Below are 22033 nucleotides of genomic sequence, written 5' to 3' on the forward strand. Positions count from 1 at the left end.
ACCCTCTGCATGTCTATGTAGGTAAAACCAAAACCTAAATGAAAGTTGTTGTAGGAAATTTAGTGACGAGAATTTTATTTGATGTAAAACAGTGCAATTGTTTGTCCTTTGAATAAATTTCATGTGACCTAAAGTTTTGAAAACACCACATCATCTCTATTAAATAAAATTATGTGCAACCTAGAAATTTGGATCTTTTCACTCCCAAGAGAATACAGGTTTTCTCTACATTTAGTCTGAGTGGTAACACCATCTTGCAAACCTAATGTGGAGCAGTATTAGATGCAAGTCTGGTTATCTGAATAGATTTGCTAATGAAATAAGATTGAATCCCAGCAACAAAGCCTCAACCTCAGGCCTTTTATACTATTCATATTTTATACTCACAAAACTTGGTTTTATATTCTTAGTTTGAAAAATAAAAGTGGTGCAAAATTGAAGACAACTGTTTGTAGAAGTGAATTAACAAAATATTGTCTTTATGCAGTTTGTGGTCACATTCCAAGAATTAATTAACATCTCTCAAATACTTTGTACAGATCAGGCAGATTGGCAAGCTGCAGGATGGATCCATCCTCTGCGAAGTGTTTCGGTGGAAGGAGGAGAGTTCTGAAAGCTTTGGAAACAACATGTTCTATAGTCCACTTCCAGGGCTTGTCACTACCAAACTCCTGATAATAAAGAAAAAGACAGTTGCACACTATATAAGCGTCAATAAGCAATGCATTAAACTTAATACATCTCTAACATTTAGAAACCTTTCCGGGATTGATCTCTCCCTTTCCATAAACAGTTGACTTCTTCAACACCAGTCACTGGTCCCTAATCGAAGAGGTCACTCTCCATATATGGCTGCCAGCCAAAAGCCCAACCATGCAGGTGGTGAGGTGGAATTACAGCTGAACTGAACTACAACTACCACCAACAGTGTCACCAGCAATCAGGAGCAGGGATCCAGATAGATTTGCTGCTTCAAGTGATGGTGATGTAATCATGTTACAGTCAATACACATTTTAAAAGGTTGCACTTCAGAAATAGTATCCCCAATTCATCAATTGTCTTTCGGCGAATTTGTGTTAACAAAATGTGCATTATAGCAGAATGAACTGTACTTGTTTCATTATTGTCAAGTTTGGACTGGTAAAAATTAATAAAGTAGGAGCAAATTTTACTCCACCACCCAGGTCGCCATCATCCATAATGATCAAGGGAATTTAGAAAAGCATGACATTTATTTCTGCGTTGTTTAGTGTGATCTAATTTAGCTACATTCAAATTTAGAGGGAATTCATATGCAAGTAGGAATATAAAACCTATGCAAATCTATCCATTTGACTCTTTAGAACATGACTTAGCCAAGTCAATCCATTTACACTTGTAAATCAAAACGAGGTCGGATTGTTTTGTCATTTTTCTGTGATTAAGTTAGCCTGTCAGTTAAAGGAACAAAGTAGTCATGCAAAACTAATTATGCGCACTTCACAATGTTTTGCAACTTCAAACCAAAGCACAAGAATTAGTAATCAATGCTAACTGAGTGACACCTACCTGCTACTTTTTGTTCACAAAAGGCTGAGGCTTGGCTCAATGCCAATTCCCCTTTTTTCCCCTTTTCAAAGTCTAGATTGGAGGCTATTGCATTCTCACAGCCTCTGCAGCATGATGCAAATGATCCAAAAACACTTCAGATACAAAAGCAGCAAGTGAAATGACAAGAGACAACAGGAAGCGGGATGTTGTTAGTCTGATTATTTCTGGATTTACTCCACGGCATCAAGTCATTCCAAGACATATTCACAGCTTGTTGTGCTTCATAGAACAGCAATTATCAATCTATTTAGATCCTCTCTTCCTTAGGCAGTCCCTCAGAATCCAGGATACCTTCCATGCTGGTTGGGTGGTTTCTAAAATGCCTTAAATATCCTCAATGTGCAAACTGCAGACTCTGTCACGTGCAGGGAAAATGGCATTCTAAGAGTTGGGTACATACATGGTTTGGAGAGTTGTGCATTGTATCCAAACTCAACTTCTCATCTGTGCCTGACAATCTGTCTTGCTGTGTTTGGTGCTTTCCCAGATGAAACTTTTCCATTTTGGTCGGTCACGAGAGGGCCTCTCATGACTCACTGGTGATGTTTGACCTCTTCAGAGATACCTTGAGGACATCCCTAAAACATTTATGTTGTCCTCCCTTTAATCTCCTGCCAGCACCAAGTTTTGAGTACAGCAATTGCTGCAGCAGTCTGCTGTCAATCATCTATCTGACATATCCCATCCTGCGGTCCTCAATATTAGGCTTATTGATAAGGGAAAGGTTCTTCTTATTGATTCTACTTTACTGACATAACACATTGATCTAATGGACACTTGCAGTTACTATTGACCTTACTTAAGAACAATAAAACAGTTGATCACATTTATACCTGCTGACCCAAATTTGGTGACACCTGAGATTCTGTATCCAGTATATATTCTTTTCTGATGGAGTAAAACATACCACATTCCTTGCTTAATTTTTCAAAACACTCCTTTTCTTCATCCCAGTTCACCTAAATAAAGAGAGGAACATGATGTACGTATAATCACAAAAGATGCCAGGCACAATAAGATTAGACACAATGAAAACTACTTGCATCTTGTATTGTTATTTGGTGTCAAATACAACAATTTAAAATAAACACAAAGTTGAAGTAAGGTTTAAAAATAGTCAGTGTTATTTCAATGCCTGGTCAAATGAGATTTTGCCATGATCAAGTGTGAATTACGATATGGTTGCATTCGGAATTGGCTAGTTTATCAGAGAGGAAGTCAAGCTGGAACCTGGATTGTCAAAGCAGTTATTCTGAATCAAAAGGTGAGAACTGCACACATACAAACAACATACTGCAGATGCCCTGGAAATCCAGAATTCATGAAATATTCAGCAAGTTCAGAAACCAAGGGGGAAGCAGAGTTAATGTTTCAGGTTGACACTAAGGAAAGATATGAGACTAATGGGTTTCAAGCAAATTAAGAGAAAAATAATGGAAAATCTGATGCAGGGTAAAGGCCAGGACATATTGTTAGATGAAATAAGCTTTCATGGTAGAAACACTAAAGGGTAATGAGACAAAGAAAAAATATATTTCCAAACGAGAAGTGAAAAAATGACCCAGTAAAAACAGATGTGGAGGCGGAGGTTATAATCTAACATAGTTGAACTCAGTGTTGAGTCCAAGAGTCTGTACAGTGCTGAGTTGAAAGATGTGATGCTGTTCACAAAACTAAAATCAAACTTATTTTAACCAATGTAATTGGCCAAGGACAAATTGGTCAGAATGAAAGTGAAGTGGAGACTAATGACAGGAAGCACAGATCGAATACAGGTATTCCACATTGCAGTCATCCAGCATATGTTTGATCTCTGATGGACATGTCATGTCCATAAGGAAGCAAGATGGAACTATGGACATTGTATTATTTTAATATGGTATCTGGAAAATCAGGTATCGTTTGTTTATGGTTTCTAGTGGAAATGGTAGCATGGTGTTTGTGTCACTGGACTAGTAATCCAGACACCCAGGCTAATGCATTAGGAACATGGGTTCAAATCCCAGCACAGTAGCTCATGAAATTTAAATTCACTAACTAATAAATGAAGTGTTTACTAGTCTCTGTAATGCTGAATGAAGCTGTAACAGAATGCTGCTGGAACAAAGTGTAAACCTGAGAGTTTGGCAAGTAAGGAAGTTTGGTGAGGAGGGGAGGGAAAAGATTTTCCTTTCCTTTTCCAACTTAGTCAGCTCCAAAATACTGGGAGTTAAAATACTGTACAAGAAGGGTCAGAGAGCCAGTAGGAGGTCAACTGTGTGAAACTTGCTACAATTAATATAGTTGGAAAGGGGAATGTGATCCCGCAATCAGAATTTAACAGCCAGCCAGCACCTCAAAAGGAGTAATCTTGGTATTACTCCCAATATCTTGTGAAAGTGAGGACAGAAGCAATAAGATGACATAGATGAATGTACAGCTGCAGGAAAAATTATAAAGGAAGGAAGACTTCAAAAGCCTGAACTTGTTCTGTGAGAGGGGCCACCTGTACAAGCCACATGGTTTGTGTCTGAACAGGGCTGAGACAAAGTAGCTTGCTAATGCTTTTAGGGAGCTTTGACCTTTCTCTGCAGGTTTGCAGAAATCAGGGAAGAATAATATCATGGTGCATATAATAATGGGAGAAACAGATAAGCACCAGAATACAGAATAGTTAATTAATAGATAGAATCAAAGCAAGGGGAAAATTAAAACATTCTAAATCAAGGATGCACTGCATATACGTGCATGTATGGAGTAAAGCATATAAGACTGATGAGTTGAATGATGCAACCCTTTTGAATGATATGTAATGATAACAGAGACTTAGTTCAAGGAGAAGCTGGATTGGATCATGAGACAGAGGAGCTGAAGGAGACTGTTCAGTCCATTCAGTCTGTTCCACCATTCAATGAGATAATGGCTGATTCTATAATCCTCAATTCCACTTTCCTATCTCTTCCCCATAATCCTTGATTCATTTTCGAAATAAAAATGACTCTCTCAGTCTTGAATACACTTAATGACCCAGTATCTTCAGGCCTCTATGGTAAAAGATTCCACAGATCCATTACCCTGTGAGAAAAGAAATCCCTCATCTTTGCCTTTAAAGGATGATCCCTTGATATGAAATTATGCCTCCTAGACAGAGACTCTTCTCAAAAGACCTATGCATCTAACCAATCAAGCCCCCTAAGAATCTAGTATTTTTCAATAAGATCATCTCACTCTCAGTGTCTAGGATGCAAATTCCTTGGTGTTGTAAGTTTTGAATTTTGGGGCCAGGCAACTAAGCTGAAATGATTTTTATCAGTCCTCTACAATTTGATTTTATAAATACAAGTAACAAGTTACCCACCTCTGTAGCGAGACGCAGGATAAACATTGGCAACCCCTCCAGAGCTGGAACATAGTTTTCCAAGAGTAGAGGTAATCCAGTCAGGTTTCCCTCCTAGGAATGAGCACAGTGAATAATTCTAACAATGGCTTTCTCCAGAGTGTCACAGGCAGTCCCCAAATTATGAATGGGTTCAACTTCTGAGTTTGTTTCTAAGTCGATTTGTATGAGAGTTGGAACTCAACATATTTACAACTATTTTATTTTGTACTCAGTACAAGCATTCACAAGTCTGATGTTTGCAAATCAGGGACCAGCTGTAACTGCAATGACAATGCACTTTGTTTCTTTGTCCATCTATACCAAGAAACAGATAGACTGTTTAAGCAGGACATTCCAGATTCTAACAACTTTCAGTCACCTTAAATAGTATACTAACCTCATCAATACCAAGGGAAAAGTAATCTTGTAGCATTTCAGATTTTGTTTTCAAAAAATCAACAATATACTCTGCCAATCCTTCTTTGGGACCGTCTTCTTCTGTCCAGCCGCTTTCTGGACTGTCCAATGCTAGCATTGCCAGTTCATACAAAGGGGCAGGGCTCTGAACACAAGGTAGAAAAACAAATTTGGTGTCCTGTGCTAGCAATGAAATTACTAAGACAAAGTATAACGTCACACACTTACCGACAACTTCAACACTCCAAAGTTACCAAAGTCATAGATTAAGATCTGGTAGAATAATTCCTGACTGAAAGAAAAGCAGAACTTGGAGTCAAAAATTATTTATAAACAATATGGCATTTACAAAGTCAGAAACACTTTGAGGCAGCAGTTGGTTCAAAGACAACAATAATATATTTATTAATACAAGGAAAATGCTGGGAATATGCAGCATCAGGAGAGAGAAACAGCTAACGTTCATTGGAATAAAAGCAAAATACAGTAAATGCTGGAGAATCTCAGCAGATCTGGCAGCAGTTCTGAGAAAGAATGCATTGGAAACTGTTTCTAGTGCTGCAAAACGTTCTTGAGCTGAAATATCAGCTTACTTTTTCCATTGAATTTGCCTGGTTTATTGAATATCTCTTGTATTTTCTATTCATATTACACGTTGTCTTTAACTTTTTTTAAAACAAAAAGGTTCCCATAAAGCTGAATCAGTAGATTTTAAGAGACCTCACTCCCACTCCAGTTTACAAATAATGTTCACGAGTCACCCCTTTCCAATCTCAAAACACCCTACTTCTTCAAATATTCTCATAACAATGTAGCATGAACACTGGGAGGCCTATGCTCAATTCTGTTCTGCTGTTTGGATAAGTTGGAGCAAACATTTGTCCTATTGTTAAAATAGCTCTAAATTACTCTTTGTAGCATCCTAAAGCTAGGAAATACTAACTTTCTCAGTCTTTCATTCCTGCCACAAAATCTAAACTTGGTGTTACTTAATCACTGCCTCCTGTTTAAACACATCTTCCCTTTGATTCTATTTGGCCTATTATGATGCCTCCAAATGAGCCGTTGGCCCTTCAACTGCAGTTCTGACAATGAAAGCAAATGCTCCTCAGAAGGATGGATTGTATCTGAATTGGAAGGGGACAAAGATACTGGCAGGGAGATTTGCTAGAGCTACTCAGGAGGATTTAAACTAGTAAGGTGTGGTGGTGGGTGGAGGGGGGAAACCAGGAAGATAGTGAATAAAGAGATCAATCTGAGACTGGTTCAGTTGAGAAAAGAAGCAACTCAAACAATAACGGCAGGTAGGAACAAAGAAGAGAACAAGGTAGAACTGATAAATTAAACTGCATTTGTTTCAATGCAAGAGGCCTAACAGGGAAGGCAGATGAACTCTGGGCATGGTTCGGAACATGGAACTGGGATATCACAGCAATTACAGAAACGTGACTCAGGGATGGGCAGGACCAGCAGCTTAATATTCCTACAGGATGGATAGGAAGGGAGGCAAGAGAGGAAGGGGAGTGATTTCTTGTTAAAATTAGCATTACAACTGTACTTTGGGAGAATATTCCCAGAAATACATCCAGGGAAGACTTTTGGGTGGACCTGAGAAGAAGAAAGGGGATGAGCACCTTATTGGGATTGTATTATAGATCCCCTAATAATCAGCAGGAAATTTAGAAACAAATTTATAAAAGAGATTTCAGTTATCTCTAAGAATAAATGGGTGGTTATGAAGTTAAAAATCACACAACACCAGGTTATAGTCCAACAGGTTTATCTGGAAGCACTAGCTTTCGAAGCGCTGCTCCTTCATCAGGTGGTTGAGGCCATCCCCACGGGTACCAAACTTGGATATCAGTCTCTGCTCGGCCACTTTTCGTTGTTGCCTGTCCCGAAGTCCACCTTGGAGGACGGTCACCCAAAGGTCCAAGGTCAAATATCCCGAACCGATGAAGTGTTCTCCGACTAGGAGGGAACAGTCCTGTCTGTTGATTGTTGTGCGATGTCCACTCATCTGTTGCCGTAGCATCTGCTTGGAGTGGTTAAATTAGAATCGTCTGGTCATTGTGGCACAGACAGCCTCACACAGGGAAGCTCACACCTTCAATACATTATCTGGGCTGACAAGACACCAATTTTTAAAGTTCACTTGAGAATGTAACTTTATAAAAAAAGGTTTTGTGATTTACATATGAAAGAACTGAACCCAACACGGTTATTCTAAAAGATGAGAGACTTAACAAACAATCCAGGTCTTTTTCAAGATATAATTTTAGTTACATCACATTGTAAACTTTTGCTATAAATTCTGTGTCTTACAATCTTTTTCTCCACAACCACCTGAAGGAGTGTGCTCAGAATGCTAGTGCTTCCAAATAAACCCGTTGGACTATAACCTGGTGTCATGTGATTTTTAAAATTTGTGCACCCAGTCCAACACTGGTTCCTCCAAATCAGGGTAGTTATGGGAGGGGATCTTAACTTTCCAAACATAGACTGGGACTGCCATAGTGTTAAGGGTTTAGATGGAGAGGAATTTGTTAACAGTGTACAAGAACACTTTCTGATTTAGTATGTGGCTGTACTAGAGAAAGTGCAAAACTTGACTTACTCTTGGGAAAGAAGGTAGGGCAGGTGACTGATGTGTCAGTGGGGGAGCATGTTGGGGCCAACGACCATAAATCTATTAGTTTTAAAATAATGATGGAAAAGGATAGACTAAATCTAACTGTTGAAGTTGTAAATTGGAGGAAGGCTAATTTTAACGGTATTATGCAAACACTTTAACGATATTATGCAAAGCTGATTGGGGGTAGATGGTCGCAGGTAAAGGGACGGCTGGAAAATGGGAAGCCTTCAGAAATAAGATAACGAGAATCCAGAGAAAGTATATTCCTGTCAGGGTGAAAGGAAAGACTGGTAGGTATAGGGAATGCTGGATGACTAAAGACATTGAGGGTTTGGCTAAGTAAAAGAAGGAAGCATATGTAAGGTATAGACAGGATAGATTGAGTGAATCCTTAGAAGAGTATAAAGGAAGTAGGAGTATACTTAAGAGGGAAATCAGGAGGGAAAAAAGGGGACATGAGATAGCTTTGGCAAATAGAATTAAGGAGAATCCAAAAGGGTTTTTACAAATACATTAAAGACAAAGGGGTAACTAGGGAGAGAATAGGGCCCCTCAAAGATCAGCAAGGCGGCCTTTGTGTGGAGCCACAGAAAATGGGGGAGATACTAAGTGAGTATTTTGCATCAGTATTTACGTGGAAAAGGATATGAAAGACAGACTGTAGGGAAATACCTGATCAGGTGTACCAGAGAACTCTGTGGGAAGCTAGAGAAGTGATTGCTGGGCCTCTTGCTGAGATATTTGTATCATCGATAGTCACAGGTGAGGTATCAGAAGAGTGGAGGTTGGCTAACGTTGTGCCACTGTTTAAGAAGGGTGGTAAAGACAAGCCAGGCAACCATAGACCAGTGAGCCTGTGGACAAGTTGTTGGAGGGAATCCTGAGGAACAGGATGTACGTGTATTTAAAAGTAAAAGTTTAGGATTTGTGAGGGGTAGGTCTTGCCTTACAGGTCTTATTGAATTCTTTGAGGTGGTGACCAAGCATGTGGATGAGGGTAGAGCAGTGGATGTAGTGTACATGGATTTTAGTAAGGCATTTGATAAGGTTCCCCATAGTAGGCTTCTGCGGAAAGTCAGGAGGCATGGGATAGTGGGAAGTTTGGCCAGTTGGATAGAGAACTGGCTAACTGGTCGAAGTCAGAGAGTGGTGGTAGATGGTAAATATTCAGCCTGGAGCCCAGTTATAAGTGGAGTTCCGCAGGGATCAGTTCTGGGTCCTCTGCTGTTTGTAATTTTTATTAATGACTTGGAGAGGGAGTCGAAGGGTGGGTCAGTAAATTTGGAGACGATACGAAGATTGGTGGAGTTGTGGATAGTGAGGAGGGCTGTTGTCGGCTGCAGAGGGACTTAGATATGATGCAGAGCTGGGCTGAGGAGTGGCAGATGGAGTTCAACCCTGTCAAGTGTGAGGTTGTCCATTTTGGAAGGACAAATAAGAATGCAGAATACAGGGTAAATGGTAGGGTTCTTAGTAAGGTGGAGGAGCAGAGGGATCTTGGGGTCAATGTTCATAGATCTTTGAAAGTTGCCACTCAGGTGGATAGAGCTTGTAAGAAGGCCTATGGTGTATTAGCGTTCATTAGCAGAAGGATTGAATTCAAGAGTGGTGAGGTGATGTTGCAGCTGTATAGGACCTTGGTAAGGCCACATGTGGAGTACAGTGTGCAGTTCTGGTCACCGCATTTTAGGAAAGATGTGGAAGCTTTGGAGAGGGTGCAGAGGAGATTTACCAGGATGTTGGCTGGAATGGAGAATAGGTCGTACGAGGATAGGTTGAGAGTGCTAGGCCTTTTCTCATTGGAACGGCGAAGGATGAGGGGTGACTTGATAGAGGTTTGATAGGGGAATAGATAGACAGTCAGAATTTTTCTCCGGGTACAAGAGAGTGTTACAAGGGGACATAAATTTAAGGTGAAGGGTGGAAGGTATAGGGGAGATGTCAGGGGTAGGTTCTTTACCCAGAGAGTGGTGGGGGCATGGAATGCGCTGCCTGTGGGAGTGGCAGAGTCAGAATCAGAATCATTGGTGACCTTTAAGCGGCAATTGGATAGGTACATGGATAGGTGCTTAAGCTAGGACAAATGTTCGGCACAACATCGTGGGCCGAAGGGCCTGTTCTGTGCTGTATTGTTCTATGTTCTATGTAAAAAGAAGAATTTCTCAGTTATTCACTATCAGCACCCTAATATTGACGTGTGTTGTATTTTCGTGACATTTAAATTTCTTTTTGCATTCCGCAGTGTCTTCAGTGGGGCATCAGCAATAGCAAGAGTAGAATGGCAGCAATAAGTCAGGAGCAGCAACTGACTCGAGGAGTGAGTACTGAGGGCCTGCGGCAAGAGCGGGAGGATGTTCCGAGGGCCTGCGGCGTGAGTGGGAGCGGGAGCAAGAGCAAGTTCAGGGGCCTGCGGCGTGAGGGGGAGTGGGTTCAGGGACCTGTGGCAGGAGTTGGAGTGGGAGCGGGTTCCAAAGGCCTGCAGCAAGAATGGGACCGGGTTCTGAGGGGCTACAGCGGGAGTGGGAGCAGGTTCTGAGGGGCAACAGCGGGAGTTGTTGCAGAGGCAGTTTCCGAGGGTCTGAGGCAGGAGTGGAAGAGATTTCTGAGGGGGGTATGCCGGGAGCAGGAGTGGGTTCCGAGGGCCTGTGGCAGTAGTGGGACTGGGTTCAGAGGGCCTGTAGCAGAAGTGGGAGTGCATTCCGAGGGAGTGTGGCGGGAGTGGGAGCGGGAACAGATTCTGAGGGCACGTGGTTGGAGCGGGAATGGGAGCAGGTTCCAAGGGGCAACTGCAGGATTGGGAGTGCGATCGGGTTCAGAGGGCCTGTGGCAGGACCGGGAGTGGGAGCGGATTCTGAGGGTCTGTGGAGGGACAGGGATCGGGTTCAGAAGGCCTGCAGCAGGAGTGTGAGCGGAGAGCGGGAGTGGGAGTGGGAGTAGATTCAGAGGCCCTGTGGCAGGGGTGGGTTCAGGTGGCCTGTAGCAGGAGTGGGAGTGGGAGCGGGTTCCGAGGGCCTGTGGCGGGAGTGGGAGTGGATTCCAAGGGCCTGTGGCAGGAGCGGGTTCAGATGGCCTGCAGCAGGAGTGGGAGCAAGTTCCGAGGCCTGCAGCAGGAGTGGGAGCGGATGCGGGTTCAGAGGGTCTGAGGCGAGAATGGGAGTGGGAGCGGGTTCTGACGGCCTGCAGCGGGAGTGGGAGAGGGTTCTGAGGACCTGCGACACGAGTGGGATTGGGAGCGGGTTTTGAGGGCCTGCGACAGGAGTAGGAGTGGACGTGTGATCTGAGGGCCCGGGGCAGGAGTAGGAGTGGGAGTTCATTCCGAGGGCCTGCGGCGGGAATGGGAGTGGGCTCCGAGGACCTGTGGCAGCAGCGGGTTCCAAGGGCCTGTGATGGGACCGTGAATGGGAGTGCATTTCGAGGGCCTGTGGCAGGGGTGGGAAAGGGTTCAGAGGGCTTGTGGCCAGAGCGGGAGCGGGTTCCGAGGGACTGCAGCAGAGTTGGGAGTGGGTTCCGAGGGCCTGTGGCGGGAGCGGGAGCGGGTTCTGAGGGCCTGTGGCGGGAGCGGGAGCGGGTTCTGAGAGCCTGCAGCAGGGTCCAAGGACCTGTGATGGGAGTGGGAGTGGGAGTAGGTTCTGAGGCAGGAATGGGAGCAAGTTCAGAGGGCCTGCAGCAGGAGTGGGAGCGGATTCCAAGGGCCTGCGACGGGAGTGGGAGTGGGAGTGGGAGTGGGAGTGGGAGTGGGTTCGGGTTCCAAGGGCCTGCGACAGGAGTAGGAGTGGGAGCGGGTTCCAAGGGCCTGCGACAGGAGTGGGACCGGGTTCCGAGGGGCTACAGCGGGAGTGGGAGCTGGTTCTGAGAGCCGACGGCGAGAGTTGTTGCAGAGGCAGTTTCCGAGGGTCTGGCAGCAGGAGTGGGGGTGAGTTCTGAGGGGGGTATGCCGGGAGCAGGAGTAGGTTCCGAGGGCCTGTGGGAGTAGTTGGACCGGGTTCAGAGGGCCTGCAACAGGAGTGGATGCGCATTCCGAGGGCGTGTGGCGGGAGTGGGAGTGGGAATGGGAATGGATTCTGAGGGCATGTGGTGGGAGTAGGAGCAGGTTCCAAGGGGCAACTGCAGGATTGGGAGTGCGATCGGGTTCAGAGGGCCTGCTGCAGGTTTGGGAGTGTGATCGGGTTCAGAGGGCCTGCGGCAGGACCGGGATCGGGTGAGGGTTCAGAAGGCCTGCAGCAGGAGTGGGAGCAGGTTCCGAGGTCCTGCGGCAGGAGTAGGAGTGGGAACGGGTTCCGAGGGACTGCGGCAGGAGTAGGAGTGGGAGCAGGTTCAGAGGGCCTGCGACGGGAGTGGGAGCGGGTTCAGAGGGCCTGCGACGGGAGTGGGAGCGGGTTCAGAGGGCCTGCGACGGGAGTGGGAGCGGGTTCAGAGGGCCTGCGATGGGAGTGGGAGCGGGAGCGGGACCAGGAGCGGGTTCAGAAGGCCTGTGGTGGCAGTGTGAGCGGGTTCAGTAGGCCTGCAGCAGGAGTGGGTTTCGAGTGCCTCCGGTGTGAGTGGGAGCGGATTCCAAGGGTCTGCGGCAGGAGTAGGAGTGAGAGCGCGTTCTGAGGACCTGTGGCGGGAGTGGGAGCAGGTTCTGAGAGGCTATGGCGAGAGTTGTTGCAGAGGCAGTTTCCGAGGGTCTGCAGCAGGATTGGGAGTGAGTTCTGAGGGGGGGTATGCTGGGAGCAGGTGTAGGTTCCGAGGGACTGTGGTTGTAGTGGGACCGGGTTCAGAGGGCCTGCAACAGGAGCGGGAGTGCATTCCAAGGGAGTGTGGCAGGAGTGGGAGCAAGAACGGATTCTGAGGGCATGTGGTGGAAGCGGGAGCAGGTTCCAAGGGGCAACTACAGGATTGGGAGTGCGATCGGGTTCAGAGGGCCTGCGGAAGGAGTGGGAGTGGGACCAGGTTCTGGGGGCCTGTGGCAGGAGCAGGAGTGGGTTCTGAGGAACTGCGGCAGGAATGAGACCGGGTTCTGAGGGCCCATGGTGTGAGTGGGAGCGGGAACAGGCTCAGATGGCCAACAACGGGAGTGAAAGCAGAAGCGGGTTCCGAGGGTCTGTGGCTGGAACAGGGGTGGGTTCTGAGGGCCTGTGACTGGAGCAGGAGCAGGTTCCGAGGGGCTACGGTTGGAGCGGGAACAAGTTCCGAGGGCAGTGACGGGAGTAGGTTCTGAGGGCCTGCGGCGGGAGTGGGGATGGGTTCCGAGGGGCTATGGTCGGAGCGGTGCAAGTTCCGAGGGCCTGTTATGGGAGTAGGAGCGAGACCTTAGGGCCTGTGGTGGGAGAGAGAGTGGGGGGGTGTGGGTTCCGAGGGCGTTTGGTGGGAGTGGGAGCATGTTCCAAGGGCCTGTGGTGGGAGTGGGAACAGGAGTGGGTTCCGAGGGCCTGTGGTGGGAGCAAGAACGGGAATGGGTTCCACGGAGCTAGGACGGAATTTATAGTGGGAGTGAGTCCGGGTTCCAAGGGCCTGGGCGGGAGTGGGTTCTGAGGTGCTATGGTGGGAGGTGCAGGGTCCAAGGTTCTCCGGCAGGAGTGGGAGTTGATTCCAAGGGCCTACGGCGGGAGCTGAAGTGGGGCAGGTGTCAAGGGCCCACGGCGTAAGTGCCAGTAGGAGCAGATGCAGAGGGCCCACAGGGGGAGTGGGAGCGGGAGCCAGGACCAAGGGCCTACAGCAGACGTGGGAGTGAGTTCCAATGGCCTGCAGTGGGAGTGAGAGTGCAGGCAGGTACCAAGGGCCTACGACAGGAGTGGGGGCGGGTGCTGAGTACCAACAGCAGGAGTTGGTTCCAAAAGCCTGCAGTGGAGGTGGTGCGGAAGCGGGCTCTGAGGTCCTGCTGTTGAGAGCACGTTCAGAGGGCCCAAGGCAGCCCTTAGACTCGAGGCTTGAGAGAGGAAGGCCCTGTTACCTTAGAAAAATAAAGATTTGGATCTGAACACTTTCTCTGTCTTCATTTTTTTACTTTTGTGTTTTTGTTTTAATTCTAATTTGTGTAACTTCGATGGATGTTTTGGTTTCTGTATCTATTTATTTGCTTTTTTAAAAAAAATTGTGCTTTTGCACCTAAGATTGCACTGGTGAGTGGTGACTTTGTTTGCTTTTCACTATACTCCAGTATTTGAGTACATGTGACAATGAACCTAATTCTAATTCTGCTGCCTGTGAGATGTGGATGTATTGTGATGCACAGGGCATCAAATTTGTCTACAGTGAGCTGAATGGTCCAGTGTATAATTTCCTGTCCACCACTGTATTTTTTTTAAAATTAACTGCGAATGTTTAAGGAAACTAATTTAATTTGGTCTACTATTTACATTAATACTGTACTACACAGGACACTTCCGACAGATGGACTTGAAATCATTACTGAGGTACAGATAATAATCAAATAGGCTCACACAACAGAGATGGTCCTGTTTTAATAGGATGATGTTGTGAATCCTTCTTTTAAAAAGTTCTCGGTCATTCTCTGTGCATTCTGTCAAAATGGCAACATGATTGAATTCAGGGGTACACAAGAGGAGATCCACAAGGAGTTGGTGGTGACATTCAATTCTGCCCTGTGATAGCAGCAGGGCTGACTGCAAGATTTTTAATAGTTCACCCAGTTCAATTCTAGGAGTCACTGAAAGCAAGTCCACAATGACAGATAGTTGAAGGTAGAGAATGAGATAAGAATGGATTCTGTATGGATGCTAATTTCTTTTACTGCCCTGCAGGGAAGGAATCAATAGCTAAAATGATACCAATAACTGCAGATGTTAGAAATCTGAAACATAAGTAGTAATAGAACATAGAACAATACAGCGCAGTACAGGCCCTTCGGCCCTCGATGTTGCGCCGATCAAAGCCCACCTAACCTACACTAACCCACTATCCTCCATATACCTATCCAATGCCCGCTTAAATACCCATAAAGAGGGAGAGTCCACTACTGCTACTGGCAGGGCATTCCATGAACTTACGACTCGCTGAGTGAAGAACCTACCCCTAACATCAGACCTATATCTAACCCCCTTAATTTAAAGCTATGCCCCCTTGTAATCGCTGACTCCATACGTGGAAAAAGGTTGTCACTGTCAACCCTATCTAACCCCCTAATCATCTTGTACACCTCTATCAAGTCACCCCTAAACCTTCTTTTCTCCAATGAAAACAACCCCAAGTGCCTCAGCCTTTCCTCATAGGATCTTCCTACCATACCAGGCAACATCCTGGTAAACTTCCTCTGCACCCGTTCCAGTGCCTCCACATCCTTCCTATAGTATGGCGACCAAAACTGCACACAATATTCCAGATGCGGCCGCACCAGAGTCTTATACAATTGCAGCATGACCTCAGGACTCCGGAACTCAATTCCTCTACCAATAAAAGCCAGTACGCCATATGCCTTCTTCACTGCACTATTTACCTGGGTGGCAACTTTCAGAGATCTGTGTACATGGACACCAAGATCCCTCTGCTCTTCCACACTACCAAGTAGTCTACCATTAGCCCAGTAATCCATCTTTTTATTACTCTTACCAAAGTGAATCACCTCACACTTAGCTACATTGAACTCCATTTGCCACCTTTCTGCCCAGCTCTGCAGCTTCTCTATATCCCGCTGTAACCTGCCATATCCTTCCTCACTGTCTACAACTCCTCCGACTTTCGTATCATCCGCAAACTTGCTCACCCAACCTTCTAACCCTTCCTCCAGGTCATTTATAAAAATGACAAACAGCAATGGTCCCAAAACAGATCCTTGCGGAACACCGCTAGTGACGGCACTCCAAGATGAACCTTTGCCAACAACTACTACCCTTTGTCTTCTTCCAGAGAGCCAATTCCTAATCCAAACCTCCAACTCACCCTCAATGCCATATCTCTGTATTTTCTGCAGTAGCCTACCATGGGGGACCTTATCAAACGCCTTACTAAAATCCATATATACCACATCTACCGCTTTCCCCTCATCTACCTCCTTAGTCACCTTCTCAAAGAATTCAATAAGGTTTGTGAGGCACGACCTGCCCTTCACAAAACCATGCTGACTATCCTTGATCACATCATTCTTATCCAGATGTGCATAAATCCTATCCCTTACAATTCTCTCTCAGACTTTGCCCACAACAGAAGTGAGACTCACCGGCCTATAGTTACTAGGATTATCCCTACTCCCCTTCTTGAACAAGGGAACCACGTTTGCTAGCCTCCAGTCCTCTGGCACTACTCCTGTAGACAAAGGGGACACAAAAATCAAGGCCAATGGCTCTGCAATCTCCTCCCTTGCTTCCCGGAGAATCCTAGGATAAATGCCATCAGGCCCAGGGGACTTATCTATTTTCACCCTTGCCAGAATTTCTAACACCTCTTCTCTACATATCTCAAAGCCATCCATTCTACTTATTCGTGCCTCAGTATTCATATCGACAACAATGTCCTGTTCCTGAGTGAATACTGACGAAAAGTATTCATTCAGTGCCTCCCCAATCTCTTCAGCCTCCACACGCAACTTCCCATTACTATCCTTGATTGGACCTATTCCTACCCTAGTCATTCTTTTATTCCTAACATACCTATAGAAAGCCTTAGGGTTTTCCCTAATCCTACCAACTAAGGACCTTTCATGTCCCCTCCTTGCTGCTCTTAGCTCTCTCTTCAGGTCCTTCCGGGCTACCTTATAACTCTCAATCACCCTTATTGAACCTTCACGCCTCATCTTTACAAAGGCCGCCCTCTTCCATTTAACAAGGGATTCCAATTCCTTATTAAACCACGGCTCCCTCACACGACCCTTTCCTCCCTGCCTGATAGGTACGTACTTATCAAGGACACTCAATAGTTGCTCCTTGAACAAGTTCCACATATCAATTACGCTCTTGCCTTGGAATCTACTTTTCCAATCCACACATCCTAAGTCATGTCTCAACGCATCATAATTTCCCTGCCCCCAGCTATAACTCTTGCCCTGTAGTACACACTTATCCCTCTCCATCACTAGAGTAAAAATCACCGAATTGTGGTCACTGTCCCCAAAGTGCTCACCTACCTCTAGTTCTAATACCTGGCCTGGTTCGTTACCCAGAACCAAATCCAGTATGGCTTCACCTCTTGTTGGCCTATCTACATATTGTGTCAGGAAGCTCTCCTGCACACATTGCACAAACACTGACCCATCTAACAAACTTGAGCTATAGCTTTCCCAATCAATATCAGGAAAGTTAAAGTCTCCCATAACAATCACCCTATTACTGTCACTCTTCTCCTGAATCATCTTCGCAATCCTTTCTTCAATGATTCTAGGACTATTAGGAGGCCTGTAAAAGACTCCTAACAGGGTGACCTCACCTCTCCTATTCCTAACCTCAACCCAAACTACCTCAGATGGCAAATCTTCGTCCATCTTCCTATCCACCGCTGTAATACTATCTTTGACAAGCAAAGCCACACCCCCCCCCCCCCCTTTTACCCCCACCTCTGACCCTACTAAAACATTTAAACCCTGGAACCTGCAACAGCCAATCCTGTCCCTGATCTAGCCATGTCTCCGTAATAGCCACAACATCGAAGTCCCAGGTACCAACCCACGCTGCGAGTTCACCTACCTTATTTCGTATACTTCTGGCATTAAAGTATACACACTTCAAGCCACTCTTCTGTTTACAGGCACCCTCCTTTAAGATTGATGCCATATTCCTAACCTCCCTACACTCCAGATCCTGCACCCTAAAGCTACAGTCTGGGTTCCCATGCCCCTGCAGAGTTAGTTTAAACCCCCCCCCAAGAGCACTAGCAAACCTCCCCCCAAGGATACTGGTGCCCCTCAGGTTCAGGTGCAGACCATCCTGTTTATAGAGGTCCCACCTTCCCCAGAAAGAACCCCAGTTATCCAAGTACCGAAATCCCTCCCTCCTGCACCATCCCTGTAGCCACGCATTTAACTGTTCTCTCTCCCTATTCTTCGACTCTCTATCACGTGGCACGGGTAACAAACCAGAGACAACAACTCTGCTCGTTCTAACTCTGAGCTTCCAACCTAGCTCCCTAAAAGCCTGTCTAACATCCTCAGCACTCCTCCTACCTATGTCATTGGTGCCAATATGGACCACGACTTCAGGCTTCTCCCCCTCCCCCTTAAGGACCCGGAAAACACGACCTGGACAAACTCAGCAGATCTGGTAACATCTGTGGAACAAAATCAGAATCAACGTATCAGATCCAGGAACTTCTTCAGAACTATCAGAAATCGTCAAAAAAATCTGTGGGATCTGTTCTGATCACATATGATATTACCTCCTTAAATTCCAAATCCACAACTACTTCCATCCAGAAGGACAAGGGCAGCAGAAACATGGGAGTACCACTATCTGAAAGCATCCTCCAAATCACTCACTACCCTGACTTGGGAACATATCACTGTTCCTTCAAAGTTAGTTAGTCAAAACTATGGAATTCCCTCCTTAAGGTCTACCCACAGCTCATGGAATGTATCAATTCAAAGCAGCACCTCGCATTACTTCAAGGACAAATAGGGATGGGAAATAAATGCTGGCTGTGCCAGCAATGCCCACATTACATTAATGAGCAAAAACAAATATGCATTGTGGGATGTTCAGTCAAAGTGTACTATCCATGTCTACCACATAATTCTGGGCCTTAGAATTGTATTATTGTTCTAACTTGTATAGTAAGAACTAGTTTTTTCAATACCATTGATGCTTGTAACTTTACACTTAGTATGTTCCCTGGACCACACATATTGTCTACTTGAAAAATGAAAGCTTACTGGCCCGTAACCAGATAATTGCATACTTTCTTGGCATCACCCAAGATTATAACAAAATTCACAGTCTATTCTGGGATCATAACAATATATGAATTACCTGAGTTTAGAAGTATTGATCAGGTAAAGTTTTGTTTGATACTGCACCAGTGCCCACTGAGGATTTACACAACCAACAAATGAATGATTCTGTAACATGTCTTGTAGGCCTTAGAGACAAAATAGCAAGAGAATTAGTACCCTGACCACAATAATGCCATCTTATTGCATCATGTTAAGTATAACATCAACAGCATTTCTATTGTATTTGTTTTGTCCAATTTTGATTTCATTCTCACTTACTGAGAAACACTGGATAAAGGCTTGGCTAATACATCTGTAAGAAATGGCAATATATACACACAAAACCAACACACATGAACTTTGCCTCTCATCTATTCCTCCTCTGACAGTAACATATCTAATAGCTGGCACCTCTAACTTAAGACCATAAGGCCAAGGAACCTTCGTAGATGATCTGAATCATCGAGTCTCTCTGCCATTCTCGATTTACCTGCCTTTGCCAAAAAACCTTTTATCCCCTTACTGATTAAAAATCTATCTCAAAGTTTAGTATACTTAACAATCCAGCATTCCACAGATTCATATACTGGAGAGAAGAAATTCCTCCTCTTCTGTCTTAAATGGCTGACCCATTATGCCCTCTGGGTTTAGACTCACACAAGGGGAAACAACCTTCCAAAATCTACCCTGTCAAAGCCCCTAAAAACTTCACATGTTTCAATAAGGTCACCTTTCATTCTTATCTCCAATAGTACAAGCCTAATCTACTCAACGTCTTCTCATAAGAAAATGCTTCCAGACTCAGGATTAACTGATTGGATACATTCCAGCAAAGGTTCAATGCCCACATATCTTTCTTTAGTATTGGCTCCCAAAACTGTTCATTTTATTCCAGATGTGGTTGACCAGTGCCACGTATAGTTTCAGCAATACTTCCCTAATTTTGTACTCCATTCTCATTGAATGAAAGGCCAACAGTCCACTTGTCTTACCCATTACCTGCTGAACCTGTACACTAACTTTTGTGGTTTATACACCAAAGACTCCCAAATCTCTTTCCATTTAAATACTATTCATCTCTTTTCTTCCTGCTTTCCCACATTATATTCCATTTTGCCCACTGACCTAACCTATTTGTATCACTTTGCAGACTCTCATCTTCACCACTTGCCTTCCCATTTATTTCTGTGTCAACTGCAAACATGACAGTAGTACATTCACTTCCCTGATTTAAAATCATTAAAATATATTGCACCTGCATGGTTCTGATTGTTGATCTCCCCTTGCAGGGTGAGAATACTGGTTAAGTTAATAATTCTCCTCTTTGGAAGATGGGCAGCTGTCATCTCATGACTGGAGTTTGCTTCTTTTATCTCACCTGGTGAATCTACCCTTGATCGTTTCCTATGAATAAACAAGATTTTGCCTTACATAAGTATCAAGATGCATTATTTTAGATTTATATACTGATAACTTCTTAACATATTCACCCCATTTATCCAGCCATTCACTTTCAGTTACTGGTTGTCTTTGAATCTTTTTATTTAATTTACACACCATTACATGGAAGACATTTCATAATTAGGGTTATGTTTTCAACTGCCTCACAACAACAACTTAACAAAAATCACGAGTAGAAATAAATAGTAACAAAAGCAATGATGCCTTTATTTTTTGCGTTTGATAATTCAGTAATTTCTTTGCTAGCAGCAAGATCAGTAGACTCCAAGAATTTCAAGTGACATGATTCAAACTGGCAACATAGTGCCAGTTTTTTCATTTTCTAAATGAAAATTTTAGAATCAGAGTCTGATGTCACAAAACTGACATGAGACTTTATTTGTTATTTTAATTAGAAATCTATAAAGTTACCTTGGCACTTAAAATTTATCACCATGGCAGAATACCACTATCTTCAAAACAAAAATAAGTCGGCCCTTAAACTAAACTGAAGACAACATTTATTTGAAGGATATGCAAAATTGTTTTCCTCTGCTCAGTCGAAAGATTAAAACCATCTTTTTTTTCACTTCTTGGAACAAAAACAATTCAAGGTTCAAGCAAGTTTTAATTTTTTTCACCAGTAATCTGAGCATGCTTAACAAAAAGTGCTCAATAAATTGTATACAGTGTTTACTGATCAAGTAGTGAATGAATCTGGATCTCAGTTACAGTTTAGCGATGTATTCACTTTCAGTGTTCCACCATCAGAAGTAGAGTGGCACTTTGACCATTAAATACAGACCACCTGGGAACAGCTTTTGTCACCTATTCATTCAAACCAAGAATCATGCAAATTTAAACTCAAACTGCACTGAGCAGCTACTCAAAGCATTTAAAAATCACTCTACTGGAATCTAACCGAGTGGATGAATACAAGAATTGCCAAAGAAAAAAAGAAGTGACATGCTCTTACACCAACAATTGTACACCTGCTCCATCCACCCTGTCAACAGAAAGGTCCCTTAGTTTTGCATTACAATTTCCCCTACAACCAGTAATATTTTCAAAATTTTAAACAGAAGAACTCAGTAGTTTGAAACTGTCAGTCACTTTTATACAAACAATAAGATACACCCTATGCCACTCTAGGATATCACCTAGTAACAAGTGACAAACAGACAAGGACGTTGCAGGCAGCACAGCTACTAGGGGGAAGGGTTTTCAGGTAGTGTGGAAAATCTTGACTGCGAGCTCTAACTACAATTTAATTCTATCAACTCCCTCACTTTATGCAACCTCCTTATGCACCAAGTTATAGCGGGGATGTGACTGTACTGGAAAGGATGCAGAGGAGATTAACTAGACATGTTGCCTGGGCTGGAGAATTTCAGTTATGAAAAGAGACTGGATAAACTGTGGTTGTTTTCCTTGCAGCAGAGGACATTGGGCATGGGGTGGGGGCATTATTGAGATAAATAAAATTATGGGGGGGGGGGGGGGGCATGGATAGGATAGACATTACTTTATCCTTTGGTGGAGAGATCAAGGACCGGGACAGATTTAAAGTAAGGGGCAGAAGGTTGAGAAGGGAAAAAAAAAGGTTTTCACCCAGAGGCTAGTGAGAATCTCAAATTCACAGTCTGAAAGGGTGGTAGATGAAGAAACACTCATAATATTTAAGTAGGATTTAGATGCGCACTTGCAATGCCAAGGCATACAAAACTATGGTCCAAA

General features: G+C 44.4%; 1 protein-coding gene across 1 annotated transcript in view; it reads right to left on the reverse strand.

Annotated features, from left to right (window-relative positions):
• Positions 1-462: 462 nt before the first annotated feature.
• Positions 463-22033, reverse strand: part of mlh1 (mutL homolog 1, colon cancer, nonpolyposis type 2 (E. coli)) — a 57170-nt gene continuing 35599 nt past the window's right edge. Inside the window, exons 13-19 of the mRNA XM_072571072.1 lie at positions 20112-20260; positions 18894-19002; positions 5595-5658; positions 5347-5511; positions 4929-5021; positions 2425-2550; positions 463-671 (exon numbers count right to left, since the gene is read on the reverse strand). Of these exons, the coding sequence (XP_072427173.1) occupies positions 513-671; positions 2425-2550; positions 4929-5021; positions 5347-5511; positions 5595-5658; positions 18894-19002; positions 20112-20260 (865 nt within the window). The 3' untranslated portion in view covers positions 463-512. The remainder of the gene's footprint in view (positions 672-2424; positions 2551-4928; positions 5022-5346; positions 5512-5594; positions 5659-18893; positions 19003-20111; positions 20261-22033) is intronic.

The sequence above is a fragment of the Chiloscyllium punctatum genome, chromosome 5 (assembly GCF_047496795.1).
Source record: "Chiloscyllium punctatum isolate Juve2018m chromosome 5, sChiPun1.3, whole genome shotgun sequence".
In the NCBI taxonomy this organism is placed as follows: domain Eukaryota; kingdom Metazoa; phylum Chordata; class Chondrichthyes; order Orectolobiformes; family Hemiscylliidae; genus Chiloscyllium; species Chiloscyllium punctatum.